Below are 23,460 nucleotides of genomic sequence, written 5' to 3'. Positions count from 1 at the left end.
GTTGGTTATATACACACTCATCCTTTCTTTTTGTCATAACAGAAGAGAGATCCCTCCTTCTAAGGCTAATCCCTCCACATGTGGTCTAGAACCCAAACCCTCTTACCTCCTTCTAGTCCATCAATTGCCGCTTCTCTCTCCTGCATCTTCAACTTCTCCTTACTGGCTTCAGCTCATCCACATTTAAATCTAAGTCTTTGCCATCTTATCCGTACCCTATACTCACCTCGAGCTACCATCTACTCTTTCTGTGCAACAAACTTCTTGAAAAAGCTGCCCACCACTTCTCATTCACCATTTATGCCCTGCAACTTTGCTTCTGCCCTGCCACCCCATTTAAGCTGTTCTCTACATGGTCAACATCAACACACCTGCTCCCAAATCAAATGGATATATCTGTCTTTGCTTTCCCTTACTTCTGACTCATTAGACATCAATGACCACTCATTTCTTTCCCTCAAAATCTTCTTTTGAGGAAGATAAACTTTTCTTTTCCACTTCCATGATACCATATTTTCTTGGTTTTTCTTCTTTTGGCCATTCCTTCCCAATCTCCTTTATTGGTTCTTTTCCTACCCTTCTCTTTTTCTGATGTCACTGAAGGTTCTCCCTTTGGACCTTTTCTCCTCTCATCTGACTCATTTTCTGTATGATTATATCTAATTCCAAGGTGCAATTACGAGCCAAATGCTGTTAATTTCCAAATTTCTAGCTTCACTCAGATCTCTCTTGAGCCCTCAACATTTATATCTAACTGCCTAAAAGATATCCCTAGGAGAACATCCTACACACATATACTCAACATGTCTAAAATTCATCATTTTCCTAAGCCTCTACTATCATTCTTCCAGAAACCTTGTTCCTGTCATGTTACCAACACCATAAACAGCATCACTATCTATTCAGGTTCTCAAGCCAGCAAACTGGAAATTATCCTTCTTCCTCATCCATCACATCCAATCAATCACCCAATCCTGTCAATTCTATCCCTTCTTAATCTCTCAAATCTATCCCTTTTCCCCTCTACCTTCTTCCCTACTGCCACTGCTTTGGGTCAGTCCTCACCACTTCACGCTAAGATTCCAATGTGAGTCTTCTAACCAGATCCACTCACCAGTCTTGTCTCTCCCTCCCCAATCCATCTTCCACGTTACTGTCAATTTCGCCATGACTGTGTTCTTCTTAAAATCCTTTAGTAGCTCTACTTTTGCTTTCTGGTTCCTTAGCCCTTTGTGACTCAGCTCCTTCTTGTCTCTCTTACCTTGCCTCTTGCCACTTCCCAACCTTCATCATAGAGACCATGATCATTTGAAAGCTAACTTTTTTTTTTTTCCTTTGTGGTACTTGGGCCTCTCACTGTTGTGGCCTCTCCCGTTGCAGAGCACAGGCTCCGGACACGCAGGCTCAGCGGCCATGGCTCACAGGCCTAGCCGCTCCACGGCATGTGGGATCTTCCTGGACCGGGCCACGAACCCATGTCCCCTGCATCGGCAGGCGGACTCTCAACCACTGCACCACCAGGGAAGCCCAGAAAGCTAACTTTTTAATAAGTGCCAAAACATACATGGCTTTTGGCTAGGGATATGGCTAATGGACTTTGGCTATTATAAGTATGTGTAACATTCTACTTAATTGCCTTTATAAGTAGAAAACCGTATATTTATATGATTCTGGACCTTGTAATTCCCTAGGATCATCCATCTAATTGATGATTCTCCTTTTTTTCATAAAAGATACAAATAACTTAGGAAATTGCATTAAACGGGTACTGAGACCTAGTCATTCTTAAAAAGTTGATTTATTTTAGTATTAAATTCTTCATGGGCTTTTAAAAAATGTTTCCTATCTCAAAATTCTAAACATTTTGATTAATTAAGAGTTCCAATTAGATTAAGATACAGCTAATAAATGTTTTACTACTATACTTTTCCCATGTAACTAGTCAATAAATTCACAGTTTCTTGGGTAGCTGCTTTTTAAACATACTAATACATTAGAACTAATTCACTGACTTTCAGATATAGTCTAAAATATTCTTTTTGGGCTTCGCAGTGGTTAAGAATCCGCCTGCCAATGCAGGGGACAGGGGTTCGATCCCTGGTCCAGGAAGATCCCACATGCCGCAGAGTAACTAAGCCCGTGAGCCACACCTACTGAGCCTGTGTTCTAGAGCACCGGTGCCACAACTACTGAAGCCCACGTGCTCTAGGACCCATGCTCCGCAACAAGAGAAGCCACTGCAATGAGAAGCTCCCAACGAAGCCCCCACTCACTGCAACTAGAGAAAGCCCACGTGCAGGAACGAAGACCCAAAGCAGCCAAAAATAAATAAATAATATAAATAAATTTATTTTAAAAAAAAGAAGGGACAAAGATTTAATGAAGAGCTAATATCTGGTATTATGCTCAACACTTTACATAACCTACCTGAGCTGATCCTCACAACAACCATAGCAGGTATATTCTATTCCCATTTAACAAAAAACTCTCTGAGCCAGCTCAGATACCTTGAGAGATCAACTCAACATCAAACAACTAGTAAGTGACAGAATATGAACATAGATTCACCCGACTCCAAAGTGGGACGTGGAAAGACTCTCTTGCTGTTTCCATATTTGTAGATGGTGCACAGTCTTTCTTTTTTATTATTTAATTTTATTTATTTATTTTTTACACAGCAGGTTCTTATTAGTTATCTATTTTATACATATTAGTGTATACTATACATGTCAATCCCAATCTCCCAATTCATACCACCACCACCATCCCCCCCAACTTCCCCCCTTGGTGTCCATACGTTTGTTCTCTGCATCTCTGGGTGACACAGTCTTATGGAGCCAGACAGCCTAGATTTGAATGCCATCTCTCATGCTACCTAGCTATGTGATCTTGGACAACTTACTTAATTTTCCTGAGCCTCAGTTTTTCCAACTGCTAAATGGGGATAATAATAGTAACTACCTCCTAGGTAAGCACTCAATAAATGTTAGCTACTATTATCTAGTCCTATCTTGTTTAGTACAAGCATTACTCACAGAAAGTGCACTAGGCTTGAGTAAGAACAATTCTAGCAACCACAACTTGGTATTTAGATAGTAAAGCTTTTGAAATGTTTACCACTATGCCTATCTACATCAACTTAAACTGAATTTCAGCATGAGCATTATGGCTGTGAGCAAAGCACGTTACCTGAGGCTCAATAACAGATTCACTAAGGATGGCCTGGGCGACAGGGTCTTGATTTACCACAATGGGACCTTGAGAGGAATCAGGAGCCATTGTTACATTCGGAAACCCTGCAGAAGGAAAATAAGTCATGATGACTTTGTTTCATTTAATTAAATTGACTTCACACATACTATAATACACTGCCATAGATCTGAATTATCGTATGAAAATCTTAAATAACAATAAAAGCAACTTGCACTTAAACAGTGCTTACTATATGCCAGGCATTGTTCTAAATGCTTTTACATATATTAAATTGTTTCACCCTCACAAAGTCCTATGAGGTTATTGGTACCATTATTTTACATATGGGTAAACTGAAACTCAGAGACGTGAAGCAACAGGCGCAGTCACACTAGCGAGCGGCAAGCCAGGATTCAAACCTTAAACTAAAAACTAATGATCTGTCTTTAGGGATTAAGATAAACAACAGATTATATACACATTAAAGTGAACAATGTTGCGCATCCCACAAGAGGCAAAGTTCCTTTTAGAGAGACACTGAAGTTGCTTTAGTTTTCAAATTAAGCTTCACTCAAATTACATACAAAGCAGATACTTTAATTATATGGTAATTTAATATTAATAAGCTGAAAATGAAATCATACCTTAAATTATGAAATCTTATACATTTCACAAAATATTTTAGTAAATAATAACAATTTACCTTTCCTTAGCTTGAGTAATTTGTAGTAGTTAATATTCTTAGTGAAAAGCAAATAAATTGTAATAAATCTATGTCTAACAACTCTTGTATGCTATCCACCCTAGAACACATGTGATAGAAATAATATGATGCCTGAGAAAAGATTTTAAATTCTTTCAAACAGCCAGGTGTGGGCTTTGATGAATAAGATAAAGAAACTTTTGTTTGATGTGACTACTTTACCTGTGCGCCTACGAGGAAAATCAACAAACAGATCTTTTGCTGTAGCCATCAAATGATCAGATTTTTCCAATACATCCTGCATCTGGTATTGATCATTAAGAATCTAGACACATGTTAGTGATAAATATTATTATTCAGAAAAAATATATATACTTAATAAAACACAAAGGAAAAGTCCATACAAAAGCAGGAGCTTAAAAATCATCTCAAATCCTTCAGCGGCAATATCATTAAGTACCAGTAGATGGAGCTATTATAATAATTAGTGGATTTCAAATGCTTGGCTTTGATCCAAAGAAATACATTATTAAATTATGACCCAGTCCACACACAAATGTAGACAAACACCAAAATAAAAGCTTTGCTTAAACTTACTCTTTGATAACCACTCTGATATTTTCTTTTTAGTTTCTATTCTATTTTTTCAAATGATGGTCGCAACCCACTAACTTTTACAATCCATTAAAAAGTTGTGATCCACAGTTTGAAAAACACTGATTAAACATGAATCTTTGAGCCATAAACTCAGATGTGTGGCCCTTTGGTGTTTCAGCCACTAAAGTGATTTCATAATCCACTAATGGGTCATGACCTACAACTTAAAAAACATGACGTGAGACACGACTTTGGGGGCATTAAACAAAAAAGTGATGCTTCTGCATTTATAAACAAGCTCGATTTTTATTCTGGAAAAATGAGAACTCAAAAAATACCAATACGGCGGTGTCTCTGATTATACACTTTCAACTTAGGAATTTTCCCAGTTACAAGCAAGGATGCACGGGCTAGAGTGAAACCAAGTCAACACCTACCACCACCAGATCACATTCTTCGGCTCAAAGGAGTCTCAAAATTGGAAATTTTCCAGTTTCCAACACTGACTCAAATCAAAACATCTGGTAACAAATGCTCTTACCAGAATTTCTCTAGACCATGGAAACAAGCATACAATGTGACCTCAGTTACTGTTTTAGGACATGAAGAAAAATAACAAGAGTCACATTCTGACTTTTTCCCCCTTCTTCCCCTGCTAAAGCCAAGCAGGTTGGCTGGCTCTGTTAGTGAGAATAAAGCCCTGAATCTGTTCTCTCCACAAAGAGTTAGTTTTGGAATGGCACAGGACAAAGAGCACATTTGGAGTCAGAAGACTGGCATCCTAGGCCCTGTCAAGAGATACAAAAGTGTATACTAAATCTGTATACAATTCTAGAGATATTTGAGAATGTTGTTACAACTTAAATTTTCACCCCTGGTTAGCCATCTTGTAGCACATGCAATTAGAGTTTAGGAGAGAAAGTAAATGGAGCACTATAATCTACCATTTATACTAGAAAAATTATACGAAATATATTTCCTAGCAGCAGTTTTGTTTACTATTTTTAAAAAAGGTACTGACTTCCTATCAAAATTAAGAGATATAAATTGAAAGAAGCAGATTGTGGAGGAATAATTTTATCATATCAAGACCTGATACTAATTATAATGAGGTCTCCAGAAAACCCACTGCCCTGTAGCCCTCTCCCTGCTAGTCCCTGCCCAGGCTCCTTGGGGCAGACAGCTTGAGTGGCCAGAGGTCAGAGCATTGGCTTTCTGTTGCTCTTTCTGGATTTCTTTATCACTCCTCTATGATAAAACTCATCCTCATGATAGGTAAATCAATCTCTGCAGGCCCATCTGTATATATTACTTCCCCAGATGGGTTTGCAGAGCACAAAACCAAACTTAGTCCAAGAATACATCTTGGATTTTCAAAAGATCAGTCAAGGTCCCTTCAAAAACATTATTAGAAACTTCTCATGCTAGCAGTTTTGCTCTCTGGTAATGAAAACCAGACAGAATTGGGAAAGTACAAAGAGACTAGGTTAGTTAATATACTTTTAAAATTTACAACATCTTTATCAAAGCCACCCTCTCTCTGATTTGGATTTGGACTCTTATTTGCTTGATTCCCATGGCATGAGTGGATCATACAGCAAATGAAATCTAAGATTATGCTGGTCAAAGAGCTTTCTTCTTAATTTACGTTTATCTAGGAGCCCAGCTTCTGGGGGACGGGTCCTGGTAGCTCTAGCACATAATGATAAAATCTAGGTGGATATGCCCAAGGAGGACTCTTCCTTTGGTCCCCTCACATACCTTATCACAGACATTACAAATATAGCAACACTGAAATAATAGATGTACGAATCCTTTGACTCAGCAATTCCACTTTTAAGAATTTATCCTACAAATATATTTATACATGTACTCAAAAACATATTCAAGGATATTCATTACATCATTTATAGTGACAAGGCAGGAAATAATCTGTCGGTGGCAGACACTGCTACTTATTCACCAATAGCCTTTCTTTCTGTTTTCTCTTTAACAGCAGAACTCCCAAGTTAGCCAAGTACATAGCTAATTTCCCAACCACCCTTGCAGGTGACAGTGGTTACTTGATGAAGTTCTGGACAATGGGATAGAAGCCAGAGCTTCTGGGTGATATGTAAAGGCAGTAACATGCATTCTCTTCCCCACTTCATGCTGCCTGGGAAACGTCTGAAGGAAGCTGGAACAGCCACTGCAAACTCAGACATGGAAGCCCTGTAATAAAGGACCAGAGATCCCCCTACCCACTACCATGTATATCTGAGCTGTTCCATAAAAGTGAAATAGATTTCTATTTTGTTTAAACCAGTATATTCTGGGGTCTTTTTTTCCCCAGGTGCTTATACCATGCTCTGATACACATCCCAAATGTCCACTAATAAAGCACTAGATAAATTGTGGTATATCCATACACTACCTGGCCATTAAAAAAGAAAAGGTAGATTTCTAAATACTGACACAGCAAAACCTCCAATATATGTTGTTAAATGGAAATGCCTAAATCCTACTAATAGCAGAGGTTCTCAACCCTAGCAAAATATTAAAAATTACATATCAACTGTCTTAAAAATACCTAAGTGGGGCTGCATCCCAGATCCACTGAATTAGAATACCTGAGCATAAATATGTCTGAGTCCAGATACTGTTTTTTTTTTTAAATGGGAATTTTTTTTTTTTTTTTTTTTGCAGTACGCAGGCCTCTCACTGTTGTGGCCTCTCCCGTTGCGGAGCACAGGCTCCAGATGCGCAGGCTCAGCGGCCATGGCTCACGGGCCCAGCCACTCCACGGCATGTGGGATCTTCCCGGACCGGGGCACGAACCCGTGTCCCCTGCATCGGCAGGCGGACTCTCAACCACTGCACCACCAGGGAAACCCAAACGGGAATTTTTTAAATGGAAATTAGAATCAGTCAGAGTTGATAAACACTACGCTAGGGCATGAAGAAGCCACATTACAGAAAGAAGGCAGAGAAATTTCACTCACCCTCTCTTACCACTCTTCTTCAATCCCTAATTCTACCACATCTACAAGGTATAAGGGATTCAGGACATGAGCAGGGGCCACTAGGGAGGGGAAACTAAAGCCCAGAGTCACCTCAAAGGGGCTGCCTTTTTCCCTGGCCAGATCTGTGTTCTTAGGCCTTTCATGGAGAACTACCATGTAACATTTAAGTGTAGGTGACTTGCCTAAGATCACCAAAAGATACGTACCTCTAAAGAACCATTCTCTCAATCCACTGTTCTTTTTACAAGCTCATGTAAACATTTATTTGGGAGATATACTTCTGCCTCATGATATATAAAGTCATGACTTTCATATTTCACTAAGAAGCCTAACAAATTCCTCAAAAGACAGAATGTGACTTAAAGCTGCAGCAGGTCACCCAGACAGCCAAGTGCCATAAGCTCCAACACTGAACAAGAAGAAAACAGGCATTTCTTTTACAATGATTTCAGCCCAGATAAAAGAAGGGTTTTGCTGTAGTTTCTTCTTATTTTCCATATGTATTCCTACCCACTCTGATTACTTATTCAAACACCCTACATCTGACAAAAGATTAAGTCAAAGACAAGTGCCTTACTAATTTGTTGGACAAGCACACATTTTTCTTTTTGCAAAGTAATCTAACAGCATAACTGCTGAACTGAGAAAAATAATTATAGCAGCTTTATATATATGATACTAATTATGTGCCAAGGACTGTCCTAATCACTTTAGTAATATTTTATCACTGAAATCTCCTAACAATACAATCAGGTAAATACTGTTACTCCAGTTTAAAGATAAGAAAATTCAGGCTGAGAAGTTAACAATTTAAGGTCACCTGGCTAGTAAGCTGAAGAGCGAAAATTCAAATCACGAAACTAGACTGTAATCGTCACTCTGCTCCTTTTTCCAAAGTCTACCTGTAGATCATTGCGTAAGGACACGATGATGATTAGAATCTGTCCAATGTGAATCAAATACGTGGAAAAAGAGAGACACCTATTTACCTCTTCTTTTCTTTCTAACTCTACAGATGATGCAGTTTAGCATTACCTCCTTCATGACAGACAATCTCCTTTTCTCAAGATTAGAAATTTCTGGTTTCTGCTTCTTCCATTTTCTCTTCAAAGCTTTTTCTTGGAGCTCCCAGTGTACTAATGCTCTATTCTTCGATTTGTGTATTTCATGACGACGGATCTATTATGGAAGAAAAAATATATAAAAGAATGCTTCAGGAACAAAGAACTTGCCTATTCAGATGGTAGGACAACCTAACCTAGTTCATTTTTCTAATTTTTTCTAGTCCAGTATATGTATATTATATATATATATATATTCACAAAACTTTCACCATCTCCTAAATTTTCAAAAATGATTTTTTTTTTCAAAAATGATTTTTTAAAAAAGAAGTATCTAAAACTAGTAGACCTAGGGAGTGCCCTGGTGGCCTAGTGGGTAGGATTCTGGGCTTTTACTGCTGTGGCCTGGGTTTAATCCCTGGTCGGGTACTGAGATCCCACAAGCCACGTGGCATGGCCAAAAAATAAATAAATAAAACAAACTAGTAGACTTAGCTAAAACACAAAATGAAAGAATATTAATTTCTACTTCTTTTGTACAAGACTATCCAATAAAGTAGTGTTTTGCAAACTGCATCTTGGGACTCACTTAATGGGTGGTAAAATAAATTAGTGGATCAAAACCAACATTTTAAAAAACTAAAATAGAATATAGAATAGAAAATATTAAGAACACATTGCACATAATAAAAGTTAAGAATTTGTTTGTTGGGGCTCCCCTGGTGGCTCAGTGGTTGAGAATCTGCCTGCTAATGCAGGGGACACGGGTTCGAGCCCTGGTCTGGGAAGATCCCACATGCCACGGAGCAACTGGGCCCGTGAGCCACAATTACTGAGCCTGCGCGTCTGGAGCCTGTGCTCCGCAACAAGAGAGGCCGTGATAGTGAGAAGCCCGTGCACCGCGATGAAGAGTGACCCCCGCTTGCCACAACTAGAGAAAGCCCTAGCACAGAAATGAAGACCCAACACAACCATAAATAAATAAATTTAAAAAAAAAAAGAATTATTTTGTTAAATTTTTCAGTTACACGTGTGTACATGTACAATTATAAACACACACACACACACACACACACACACACACAGACTGAGTATGACATAAGAGGCACAAAATCCACTGAGTTATCTCTGGCAAAGGCACACCCATTCCATGATATTCACATCACCACCAAGAGCTCACAATGCAGTGTTTTTATAGCCCTGCAATGGCTGCATGTGGAAGTGGGTCCATGGAGATGCAGGACTCCAAGGAAGTGGAATTCCAGAAGCAGAAGCAGAGATATGAGCCACAGCTTAAGAGTTAGAAGGGAGGAGTTCACTAAGGTGGCTAAGGAACAAAAGCAGATATTGGCTTTACAAGCACTCTAGTATTCAGAACTACGAATATGAACAAAACCTGTATGTCATCTGATAAAATGTACTACTGAGTTTGCACCATGTAAATATGAAATCAGTCCATTAAGAGACTAACAACCAAATATTATGTAAGGATTCTGATTCACAAAGAACAAATGAAGATGACATTTTTGAGACAATCGGGGAAATCTGAATATGGATTGGGATTAGGTAATACCAAAATATTAGTGTTACTTTTGTCAGGCATGATAATGGTATTGTGGTTATATATGAAAATATCTATTTTTTTTAATGCAAACTGAATATGTAGGCACAAAATGACATGTCCTCTGGGCTTTGCTTTAAAATGCTCCAGTGAAGAAGCAAAGGGTAAGATAAATGAAACAAGTATGGCAAAATTTTCATAACTATTATATCTAGGTGAACAGCATATGGGAGTTCTTTATACGTTTGTCGCTATTTTCACGTGAGTTTGAAATTTTTCATAATAAAAAATTTTAGGTGATCTGGGCATCATTATTATCCTCAACAAACATTTAATGAGTACCTACTACGATTAAGATTCCTAGGCCCACAAAGACGTATAAGATACGGCCTCTATCCCTCAAAAACATTAATAATCTGCCCAGAGAGATTGGACTTATGCATTTAAAGATAAATGACATGCATTAGATGGCATATACTCAATGCCTTATGTAGGTAGTAAGTACAACAGTTCAGAGAAGAAAGCAACTGTTAGGCAGCTTCAAAGAGTAGGACTTCAAACTTACTACAATAATCAAGAGAGTATGGTACTAGCATAACGACAGACATACAGATCAGTGGAATAGAAATGAGAGTCCAAAGTAAACCCTTATCTTTACAGACAATTGATTTTCAACAAGGGTGCCAAGACAATTCAATGTGAAAAGAACAGTCTTTTTAATAAATGGTGCTTAGACAATTGGATATCCATTTGCAAAAGAATGAAGCTGGACTCCTACCTCACACCATACACAAAAATTAATTCAAAATGGATGAAAGGCCTAAACATGAGAGCCAAAACTTTAAAACTCCTAGACAAAAACATAGAAGTAAATATTTGCGAACCTTGGTTAGACAATGGTTTCTTAGATATGACACTAAAGCTACAAGTGACAAAAGAAAACAATTAGATAAATTGGACTTCATCAAAATTTAAAACTTTTACGTTTCAAAGGATACTATCAAGAAAGCTAAAACACAACCAACAGAATGGAAGAAAATATTTGCAAATCATATATCTGATAAGAAACATATCCAGAATATATAAAGAACTCTTACTACTCAACAAAAAAAACACAAATAATCCAATTTTATTTTTATTTTATTTTACTTTTTGTGTCCCTCTCTTCGTCAAGCCCAGTTCATAGTTGTCACATATTTCCTATGGAAATTTTTAAATAACTAAGAGACTTGAAGAGACATTCCTCCAAAGAAGATACTACAAATGGCCAATAAATATATGAAAGGATACTCAATGTCATTAGTCATTAGGGAAATGCAAATCAAAACTACAATGAGATCCCACTTTATACCCCCTAGGGAACTAAAACCACAAAGATGACAATGACAAATGCTGGCAAGGGATGTGGAAAAATTGGAACCCTCATACATGCTGGTAAGAATGTAAATGGTACAGCCACTTTAGAAAACAGTTTGGCAGTTCCTCAGAAAGTTAAATATAGAGATATCATATGACTCAGCGATTCTACTTCCAGGTATACGCCCAAGAGACTAAGAGCATATGTTCACACAAAAACTTGTACATGAGTATTCATAGCAGCATTATCTATAACAGTCAAAAAGTAGAAACAACCCAAATGTCCAACAACTGATAAATGGATAAATAAAACATGGTATATCTGTAAACAAAATAGTATTTGGCAATAATAAGGAATGAAGTACCGATACTACAACATGGATGAACCTTGAAAACATTACGCTAAAAGAAAGAAGCCAGATATAAAAGAATACATATTATATTGCATTTATATGAAATGTCCAGAATAGGCAAATCCATAGAGACATAAAACAGATTATTTGTTGCCAGGGATTGGAGGGGTGGGGCATAGAGAGTGACTGTTAATGGGTAAAGGGTTACTTTTGGGGGACTGATGAAAATGTTATAAAATTAGAAAGTGATGACGGTTGCATAACTCTGTGAATATACTAAAAAGCAATGAATTGTACACTTTAAAAGGGTAGAGTTTATGTTATGTGATTTATATCTTAATAAAGCTGTTTAAAAAAACAAACAAATCTGTAATAAAAGCTTTTTTTTTTAAAGTAAAACTTGAACTAAGATAAGGAACCAAAGTAAGATTTGTAGAGGAGGAGAAGAAGGTAGGGAAACTGTTCCAAGTAAAGAGGATAGCATGAACTGGGGCTCAAATGTGGAAATGTACATGGCATGTTCAAGAAATAAATTATAATGTATGTTTTTGTAGAGGGAAGTAATGGTAAATAATGCTAGTGATATCTACAGATAGGAAAAGACGATAAATGTGTACAGGAAAATACTGGACTAGAGAGATTTGAACTGTAAACCAAACCTATCTAATGAAATTATAATGCATGCTAACTGATATGTCTAAGTAAAATAAGGAAGCCCAGGACATACACTTTTTGATTTTATATAGACATAAACAAGATTAAAAATAACTGAACAACTTCTAAGAAGTGCCTCTGGTTTCTATTCTGTAGGTTAGAAGTATCAAGTATCAAATATCAAATAAGATGATGAACAAACGACTTAACTTTCAATAGTAAACTTACCAGATCTTCAGGAGTTGCCCGATGAACTGTTAGATCAGTTACAGTGTTCTGCAAAAAAAAAAAGGATGAACTTTCTTTAAAAAGCAAAAGGTTTCTTACAAAGTATTAGTATATGCTGAATTTTAATGGCTGAAAATGGATTCAAAATCCTGAGACCAAAAAGTCTTTCCTTGAGAATTAAGTTCTCAATTTAAATATTAACATGGATTACTTTTAGGTGTCTTGTAGAAAATAACTGACTATTTTTAAGTGTCTCACAGAAATTAAGCACTAAATTCACCAAGCAAGCATACATTATATTAAAATAATGAAAACAACCAGGTAGTACATAATTCAAACAGTAGAGGTTCAATTTGTGCCCATGCCAACACCTTAAACATAGAACCTATCATAATGAGAGCCAAATTTTGAGGGTATTGTATAATTTCATAAAATGTGAAAACAGTCACTCAAGTAAAAAGGCACTAAACCAAATGGCAGGGCTTCCACATTGCACAACTCAGGTGGTTCCATTGATATCACAGGCCATGTAAATAGTGCCCCTTGGAATTGTGCAGTGCACAGCCTGCACAGCTCTGAGTAGCAGCCCTGCAATTTGGTCCTTTCCAAAATGACTTCAGCCATTTGTGTTATACAGATTTGGTAAGTCAGGGAAAAAAGCAATGTAGACTTTTAATTCTAAAAGAAATATACAGAAATGAGCCTAGTGAAATAGCTTCTGATGTATTCAGAGACTTAACCTTTGGGCCATAGTTTGTATTTAGCTCAAGTCTTTTATATACTAAAACTGTTATTCCTTCCATATTGATTTAGAAAAGTACAAGATACAACAGTAAGATCATGAGAATTGTTTTTTTTTTGTTTTTTGGGGGGTTTTCCTGGCCATGCCACGCGGCTTATGGGATCTTAGTTCCCCGACCAGGGATTGAACCTGGGCCTTCAGCAGTGAAAGTGCCAAGTCCTAACCACTGGACCATGAGGGAATTCCCAAGAATTGTTTTTAATAATCATAATAAAAATTTAGGCATATAAGTGATATGCTTGGAATTAGCTTTCATGGGAGAAAATATAATTTCATTTATACTACTATTGCTTAAAACTACAGGTGACTCTTGAACAACATGGGTTTGAACACAGGTCCACTTATGTGTCGATATTTTTCAATACATACTACAGTGTGACACAATCCACAGTTGGCTGAATCCATGGATGCAAATCCACAGATACAGAGGGCCAACTGTAAAGTTATACGTGGATTTTCGACTGTGCAGAGGGTCGGTGCCCCTAACCCCCATGTTGTTCAAGGGTCAACTGTATTTTCTTCTGAAATTGCCTTTAAATCTAATTTACAAGCCATTTCAGAAAATGCCTCAATATTTTCATCAAAACAGTATTATTCAGTTGATCTCTCCTTCCTCATTTACCACTCACACCAAATGAGCTATAACTACTTTCAAGTTCCATCTACCTTCAGAAAACAAAGTTTTTTCTACCACTGGAGATAATACAAAGTAAGTGAGGAAGGTTCTGAATGCAATTTCAAATAATGGTTTTCAATTATGCTTTGAGCAACAGCAGCATAGCAAAATAAATATGGAACTTCCCAAAGTAACCGCTCTGAAGGGGACAACTTATGTTATCATCTTTTCATGATAACATAATGTTAACATTATGATAACATAAATGTTAAGGTGTATTTTTTCACCCTTTAATCAGTATCGTTACCTTAGAGTCATATCCTCATACTATTTTATAGCCAATCACATGGCAACAAAGCAATCTAAACATAGAGAAATCCCCCTGCCCCACTTTCTAAGGCTGGCAGTTTGCCCAGGATACCTGGCTAAGGTGGTTGGCCACAACCCAGAAGGTTCTAAGTCCAAAAGAATCCCTAAGATCCAAACTAGTCCCTGACCAGTTAATCTTCACAACAGAAAGTAAAAGTACCCAAAGTCTCATGGTCCAAACCAAAGCACCCAACTCCAAAAGATAAAAATCCCCTTGATAATACCAAGTGATACTCCGGGTAGGAGCCAGGGATCATGTCTCAGATACCTGAAACCTGTCTTACATCTTACGAGAACCTTTGTACTGAAATTGACAAATCTCTGGAGATGAGCAAAAAACAATTTGAGGGGTAAGAGAGCAAGGATCACCCACTTTTTCAGTCAAAAATGCCACTCACATGATTATGATATCACAGATTGCTATGGGCAAATCTAAAATATGTACCAAAAAATTTCAGATTTCAGGTTAACTAGAGTTGCCTTAAAGCAGTGAGTTCTCAAAGTAGAGGTGAGGGACTTTTTAAAAACACACTCCCCACCCACTTAAGATTTCAGGTTTTTTTTTTTTTAAAGGAGAGAAGAGAAAGGAAATCCCTTCCCTTCTTTTCTTTTTTTAATTAATTTATTTTTGGCTGTGTTGGGTCTTCCTTTCTGTGCGAGGGCTTTCTCTAGTTGTGGCAAGCGGGGGCCACTCTTCATCGCAGTGCGCGGGCCTCTCACTGTTGCGGCCTCTCTTGTTGCAGAGCACAGGCTCCAGATGCACAGGCTCAGTAGTTGTGGCTCATGGCCCTAGTTGCTCCACGGCATGTGGGATCTTCCCAGACCAGGGCTCGAACCCGTGTCCCCTACATTGGTAGGCAGATTCTCAACCACTGCGCCACCAGGGAAGCTCCAAGATTTCAGTTCTTAAAAAGAGGTAGAGCTATCGCCTCAACATGCATATTTTTAAAAAATTCCCCAAAGGCATCTGCTCTTCCCTCCAAGACCTAGGATATGGGATTAGCCAAAAAGTTCATTCGGTTAATGAATACGTTGTTCAATAAAGCTCTTGTGAAAATGAAAAATGTCTTTTCTTTTTACTTAAAACGAAACAAACGTTTTGGCCAACCCAATAACATGCCCAGAAACCCATTCCACCATATCGCATGCTAAGCCCCATTCAGAGCACCATCCTGAGTGACTAAGGCCATGTCATCACATTTATTCCTTCCATGTAACATTATACCATGTATTATCCCACCTAGACTTACATCCCATTCTTGCTTTACTGACATTTTCTTCTTCTTTACTTTCAGTGCTTTCCTTCCTCCTCCACGGGGACCGTAACGGTTCACTCTGACAAATGACATCTAGGAGTAATAATCATAACAAATTTTAAAAATACATGAAAAACTACTAATTAATCATCACCAGAGAGGGAAAAAGATATCTAAGAAAATAAATTTTAAAACATCAGAGAGGGCTTCCCTGGTGGCGCAGTGGTTGAGAGTCCGCCTGCCGATGCAGGGGACACAGTTTCGTGCCCCGGTCTGGGAAGATCCCACATGCCGCGGAGCGGCTGGGCCCATAAGCCATGGCCGCTGAGCCTGCGCGTCCGGAGCCTGTGCTCCGCAACGGGAGAGGCAACAGTGAGAGGCCCGCATACCGCAAAAAAAAAAAAAAAAAAAAAAAAAAAAAAAAAAAAAAAATCAGAGAACTTTAAGTATACTGAAAGGAACAGGCTACCAAAAGACTTGGTTCTTTCACTTCATAATTATTAGAAAGTTGATACTGATAACTATGATAAAAGAGGTTTCAAATCAACAAATTAAATATATGTGATTAATAAAAAACCCTAGGAATGAAGCAAGTATGACCTAAGGCAGAGATCTATCTGACAGCAGTCATAAGCATTGTCACCTGTTACACAAATTCGCAATGAATAGAGGAAATGTCAATCACATGTGAACAATGTGAATGGAAGAGAAGGAGAGCAAGAGATAGTTGGGGTTCTTTTTTAAGCATCTAACACTCAAAATCACTACCAGACACATACGTACTTACCTTAAAATAAAGGTGGCTAAAGTTTAGAGAATGAATGAGTTATGATACGATCTCTAGTATATTTTTCACATAATACCAAATGGGGGTGATTACTGATACTAAACTAGAATATGAAAATGGCCAACAGTTGCTTGGCACTTTTAAAATGCAATGCTAAGGACATTAGACTAAACATCATACAAAATTAGAAAAAGACTCACAGTGCCTGAACACTAGGATTTGAGGATACACATATGATTTTTAAAAAACAACACATATACATGACTCCAATTCCAGAACTTCTTTAACACCTAAATAATTACAGAACTTTCCAGCTGACCCCCTTACTCCAAACTATCCTAAAACAAAGACCCTAGTATTTTCCTTAAGTACATCTTTGAAAACAATCATTTAGTCTACTGTGAATAAAGATGACTAAATGCAAGTATTTCTCAGGAATTGGCCCTCTGTCCTATAACTCTTAGCAACCACATTCACTCTTTAAGCATGGTATCTAATTTCAGAACGTACAATCCAGCAAAGGAGATAAGTCACATACAAGTTAGAGAATAACATTTAAGTGTTATCATAGTGATGGTAGTGATGGCGATGATGATGACAGTGGTGGTGGTTATAATGATGGAATTAGCTACTAAGTACTTTCTTCAAGCCAGGTACTGTTCTAAACTCTTCCCATATATTATCTCCTTTAATCCTCACACTAATCCCATGAAGTATTTACTATTTGTTACTCACTTTACAGATGAGAAAACGAAGGGACAAAGAGTTAACTGACTGGGAAGGTCACACAGTAAATTGCAGAGCCATATGTGCCATTTTAAAAGATATGGAATGGAATAGAACCAAGAGTCCAAAACAAAACTTTAAACTTCTGGTCAGTTTATATTCAACAGGGGTGCCAAGAAACAATTCAATGGGGAAAGAACAGTCTTTTAAATTAATGGTGCTGGGACAACTGGATATCCATATGAAAAAGAATGAAGTAAGACCCCCTACCTCACAATATGTAAAAAAAAAATTAACTTAAAATGAATCACAGACTTAAATGTAAGAGCTAAAAGTACAAAACTCCTAGAAGATAACATAAGCATAAATCTTCATGAACCTTGGGTTAAGCAATGGTTTCTCAGAAATGACACTAAAAACACAAGCAACCAAAAAAAAATAAATTGGACTCCATCAAAATTTAAAACTTCTGTGCTTCAAAGGACACCATCAAGAAAGTGAAGAGACAACCAAAAGAATGAGAGAAAACATTTGCAAATCATATATCTAATAAGTAACTTGTATCCAGAATATATAAAGAACTCTTACAACTCAACAACAAAAAATCCAATTTTAAAATGGCTAAGGGGGCTTCCCTGGTGGCACAGTGGTTAAGAATCCGCCTGCCAATGCAGGGGACACAGGTTTGAGCCCTGGTCCGGGAAGATCCCACATGCCATAGAGCAACTAAGCCTGTGCACCAAAACTACTGAGCCTGCACTCTAGAGTCCGCAAGCCACAACTACTGAGCCCATGTGCCACAACTACTGAAGCCTGCATGCCTAGAGCCCATGCTCCGCAACAAGGGAAGCCACTGCAATGAGAAGCCTGCACACCGCAACGAAGAGTAGCCCCTACTCGGTGCAACTAGAGAAAACCCGCGCGCAGCAACGAAGACCTAATGCAGCCAAAAACAAATTTCAAATTTTTTTTAAAAAAGAAAGAAAAAATAAATAAATAAAATGGCTAAGGGATTTGAATACACATTTCCCCAAAGAAGATACTACAAATGGCCAATAAACATGTGAAGAGATGTTCAAGATCACCAGTCATAAAACGCAAATCAAAACCATAATAAGATATTACCTTACACCCACCAGGATGGTTATAATCAAAAAGATGTAAATAACAAGCTTTGGCAAGAATGTGGAGAAATTGGAATCCCTACATATCACTAGCGGGAGTGCAAAATGGCACAGCCACTTTGGAAAACAGTTTGGCAGTTCCTAAAAAAGTTAAACACAGAGTTACTACATGACTCAGCAATTCTAGTCCCACATATATAGCTGAAAGAATTGAAAACTTATGTCCACACAAAAACTTGGACATGAATGTTCATAGCAACATTATTCTTAATAGACAAAAAGTGTAAACATCCCAAATATCCACTAACTGAAGAAGGGATAAATAAAATACTGTATATTCATATTCTATATTATTTAGCAATAATAAGGAATGAAGTACTGACACATGCTACAACATGGATGAACCTTGAAAATATTATGCTAAGAGAAAGAAGCCAGACACCAAAGGTCATAAATTATATGATTCCATTTATATGAAATGTCCAGGATAGGCAAGTCCATAAAGACATAAAGTAGATTAGTGGTTGGGAGGGTCTGGGGGGAGGAGGAAATGGAGAGCCACTGCTAATGGGTACAGGGTTTCTTTTGGCAGTGATGAAAATGTCCTGGAATTAGATAGTTGTGATGGTTGCAAAACTGTGAATATACTAAAAAACTCTAAACTGTATACTTTAAAGGGCTAAATTTTATGGTCTGTGAGTTATATCTCAACAATGCTGTTATAAAAAAAGATATGGAAAAATATAATGGTTATTCAAAAAAGCTTTCTTATGTATTTTACTCTTTAACCACTTAGATCTTCGATTTACTTGGCAGAGACAAAGGGGAATCATAAAATGTCAGTATATCTAAATGATGAATTATGTATTCATTAAAATTACATTATGAAGAATGTAGGAAAATACATAGAAAGTTCAGTGTAAAAAGTAGAATACAGGGGCTTCCCTGGTGGCGCAGTGGTTGAGAGTCCGTCTGCCGATGCAGGGGACACGGGTTCGTGCCCCGGGCCGGGAAGATCCCACATGCCGCGGAGCGGCTGGGCCCGTGAGCCATGGCCGCTGAGCCTGTGCGTCCGGAGCCTGTGCTCCGCAACGGGAGAGGCCACAACAGTGAGAGGCCCGCATAACGCAAAAAAAAAAAAGAAAAGCAGAATACAGAACTGCGCATATAGTATATTCTCATGATGTTAATACACACACAATACTAATAAAGCACTTACCTGTGCTAAAAGCTTCACATTTAATCCCACAACCCGATGAGGCACATACTATCCTGAGACACACTAGAGCATAGAAGTTAAGAGTACAGTCTAAAACCAGACTGTCTGGGTTCACATCCCAGCTCTGCCACTAGCTGTAAAACGGAACTAATTACACCACAAGGTGCTCAGAACCCCTGCCTACCACACCCTAAGTTCTACTTAAGGATTACTAATGATATGTCAGCAACAATTATTAACCCCCTTTCCCAAATGAGAAAACTGGTGCTTTTGAGATATTGCTCCAAGTCACAGAAATAATAATGCACAGAGCTGGGAGCTGACACTCAAAACCAGATCTGACTAATTATAATAATGCACATTCTAGAAAACATTACTAGAATTAAGTTATCTTTGGTTGGTTCTATATTTTCCAAACTTTCTACAATGAACTCATGTTACTCTTAAAATACTTTATTTCAAGTTATTTAAAATATTATACTTTTCCACCGCCTCAATTCTGAAAAACCATCCCTGAATCTGAAGTACGCAAAGGTTAAGTTCACAATGGTGTAACAAAGCTGCTATCCCATCTCTGACCTTCCGTTCACCAACAAACTTCATGAAGGAGAGGCCTATTTAAGCACTTATATTTACTAAGCCCCAGTTATACTTCAAACTTTTATAACACAGGAACCACCTATGCACTGAAAAGTGTTCTCTTAAACATCACCAGTAAAGGTGACCGTATTTTTCTTGACCAAAGATCAGACTTCGTGGTCTAACGAAGGGATTTAGTACCACTTACAGGAACCAGGTATCATAAGGGAGCTATAGTTTACATGCTGAAATGTGAGACTATAAGGATAGTCTGATGGTTTACAGTGCCAAGATGTCAATAAAATTAGCATAACCCAGAAAATCTAGGCTCGTTGGGAGAAAATCTAAAATACTAATAGCTTCCTAATTGCTAAAATTATTGGTCCCTTATTTCTCAGGCCCTTTCCATCTCTAGAGACGCCCACTCCTGGAAGCTCGCCCCTCCCTTGGCTTCCATAACACTTTTCTCCTGGTTTCTCTCCTATTCTTTTCTCCTTTTCAGGCTAAGACAATATTCACATACTATGTAATCAAGGATCTTCACTCAGTTCTATCCCAGTCTTCTTTTCTTTCCATTGGACACCCTCTCTCTTTGTCCAATAATTGTTTTTGAGAGCCTACCACATGCTAGGCACTGGCCGGGCACTGGAGATACGATAGTAAACAAGTCTAATATGGCACCAGCTCTCATGGAGCTTACTTTCTAGATCACCACGGGGAATTCACATCTTCCCTTAGTGATCTCACCTACTCCCTTGAGCAAAGCTATCAACGTACTGGGAACACAAATACACTGTGAAAGTTAGTCCCAAATCAAGGATGCACACCTTTCCTCAAAACACCTAATCCTCATTTCCAACTGGCTTCTGTGCACATCTCTCAAATATCTCAAATACAGTATGGCCAATATACAGCTTAGCATCTATGCCTCCTCCCCACCAATGTCTAGTTCTTGATATATAACTGGCTTGCTCAGTAATTGTCTGCTGCATAACACTGAAGTACAGAATTACCTTTCTTCCAGTTGCTCCAGTTTAAAACCTTAGCATCACCTTCTCTCCCTTCTTGTCTCAAAGCTAATCAGACACCAGAATCTATTCATTCTTTCCCTCAAACATCTCTCTCATGTCCCCCTTTTTTCATCTCTACTATGAATGTTCTTGTCCAGGTTCTCATTATTTCCCCTAATTAATCTTCCTTTCACTCATTCACTTTCCTACTTCATCATCCATCTATTATTTCAACAAGTATTTTGAAAGCACCTGCCAAGAGCTTGGCACCAGATACAGCAAGAAAGTAGAATAACTCTGGACCCTCAAAGAGCTTAGCTTGTCCGACCGCAATTAAATAAGGAATTGCAATAAAAGGCTAACGTTGGAAGTAAATTCAGTGTCATAGAAATACCTATCTTACTCTACACAGTGAGAAAAGGCCACCTCCTCCCTCTAATTCCCCTAAAAATATTGAAGCTGAGAGAGGAACTATGAATAGAAGTTAGAAGCTGGGGAAAAAATGCTCCAGGTCGGGGTCGGGGGAGGGCACTTACAAAGGGTTTGAGAGGTTCAGTTTGACTAACAAAGACTTGAGAGGGTAGGAAGGCTAGAAAAAGGATAAAAAAGAAAGGCAGAGGCCAGATTATGGCCTTGTGAGCCACAGCAATTTGAACACTAACCTAAAGACCTATAGGAAGCCACTGAAGTGTTTTAAGCAAGGTCAGTTACGATGGGATTTAGTAAAACCACTCTGGCTAGTGGAAAATTGATCAAAGGGAAACAAGACCTCCCTCCAATCACTCCTACCCAGATATATGGATAGAGGATAGCTCTCAAAACTTTACTTCCTTCCTCAAACGATTTTAACAGCGCTCCCCTGCAGAGAGGAATCCAGCTCAGCTCGGCACTCAGACAATCTCTCCGCCCCGTGCGACCCAGCTAACCTTTCTTTGCAGTTATTTCTCCTCTCACATCTCCCACACATCCTAAAACAAAGCTCTCGCCTTCCCATATAGTTCCAGCCGTTCCTTACGCTCTGCTTGGAACACCCGTCACACTTCCACTCCCTTTTCCACGGGGCTAACTCCCACTCACTCTTCAAAACTTTCAGGCGGGCCTTCCTGATAAACCCTTTCCTAACCTTCAAATCGACTTAAATGACCCTCCCTGTCCCCAAGTACCCCGGCTAGTTTGTCTCTCTCCCATGAGACCTGAAATTCCTTGAAAACTACATTAGGGTACCCCAATTTCTAGCTCTGCGCATAAGTGCCCGAAAGCGGTGCGCACGCGCACACTCAGGATGCTCCTGGGAGAGCGCGCTAAACACAAACACACCCAGACAGGCATCCTGACACGCACACACACTCGCAAAACACATGGAGTCGCGGGTGCACTTTCTGTAGTAAGGATCCTCTTCACAGGCGCCTGGATCCCCAGGGAACAGAGAGGAAGACGCCACGACCGTTCGCCCCGCCCTGTAGCCCCTGTCCCTAAGATTCTGTGGGGCGGGCTGCAGGCCTCCGCCCCGTCATCGCAACCTGCCTTGCAGTTTCCTGACTGCTGCCTCCACCACGACTAAAACTTCAGGCTCCAGAATCGCCCGGCCGGACACGAGTTAACACAGCCCGCCGCTTCCGGGATGTTGCCTAGGTTACCGGAGCCCCGCCCCATTCCCTTGCGTACATCCGCCGAGGCCAGTGCGCAGGCGCCTCCCAAGATCTGGCTTACGCTCTGAGATAAAAAGGCTGTTGCGCGTCTTCCCTTGGCCACCCTGTCGGCAGGGTTCCGGGCATAGCTTTGGAGGATAGGCATGTACCATTAGCCAGGTTCTTGGGAATTCTCGGAAAACAAGATGTTGCTCCCCACACCAAACTTCACATGTCACACTTGCTTTCACCTCTGTGAAGATATTTTTATTCAAAAATATTTATTACTGGGCTTCTCTGGTGGCGCAGTGGTTGAGAATCTGCCTGCTAATGCAGGGGACACAGGTTCGAGCCCTGGTCTGGGAGGATCCCACATGCCGCGGAGCAACTAGGCCTGTGAGCCACAACTACTGAGCCTGCGCATCTGGAGCCTGTGCTCCACAACAAGAGAGGCCGCGATAGTGAGAGGCCCGCACACCGCGATGAAGAGTGGCCCCCGCTTGCCACAACTAGAGAAAGCCCTCGCACAGAAAGGAAGACCCAACACAGCAAAATTAATTAATTAATTAATAAACTCCTACCCCCAACATCTTCTTAAAAAAATAATTAAAAAATATTTATTACTACCTACCAATGT

General features: G+C 39.0%; 1 protein-coding gene across 1 annotated transcript in view; it reads right to left on the bottom strand.

Moving 5' to 3' along the window:
• Positions 1 to 22,794, bottom strand: part of SPICE1 (spindle and centriole associated protein 1) — a 61,189-nt gene extending 38,395 nt beyond the window's left edge. The window contains exons 1-6 of the mRNA XM_065876579.1: positions 22,720 to 22,794; positions 15,745 to 15,843; positions 12,708 to 12,755; positions 8,530 to 8,673; positions 4,118 to 4,220; positions 3,190 to 3,296 (exon numbers count right to left, since the gene is read on the bottom strand). Of these exons, the coding sequence (XP_065732651.1) occupies positions 3,190 to 3,296; positions 4,118 to 4,220; positions 8,530 to 8,673; positions 12,708 to 12,755; positions 15,745 to 15,843 (501 nt within the window). The 5' untranslated portion in view covers positions 22,720 to 22,794. The remainder of the gene's footprint in view (positions 1 to 3,189; positions 3,297 to 4,117; positions 4,221 to 8,529; positions 8,674 to 12,707; positions 12,756 to 15,744; positions 15,844 to 22,719) is intronic.
• Between the last annotated feature and the right edge of the window lie 666 nt (positions 22,795 to 23,460).

Source organism: Phocoena phocoena, chromosome 4 (assembly GCF_963924675.1).
Source record: "Phocoena phocoena chromosome 4, mPhoPho1.1, whole genome shotgun sequence".
In the NCBI taxonomy this organism is placed as follows: domain Eukaryota; kingdom Metazoa; phylum Chordata; class Mammalia; order Artiodactyla; family Phocoenidae; genus Phocoena; species Phocoena phocoena.
This window is presented reverse-complemented; position numbering and strand designations above follow the sequence as displayed.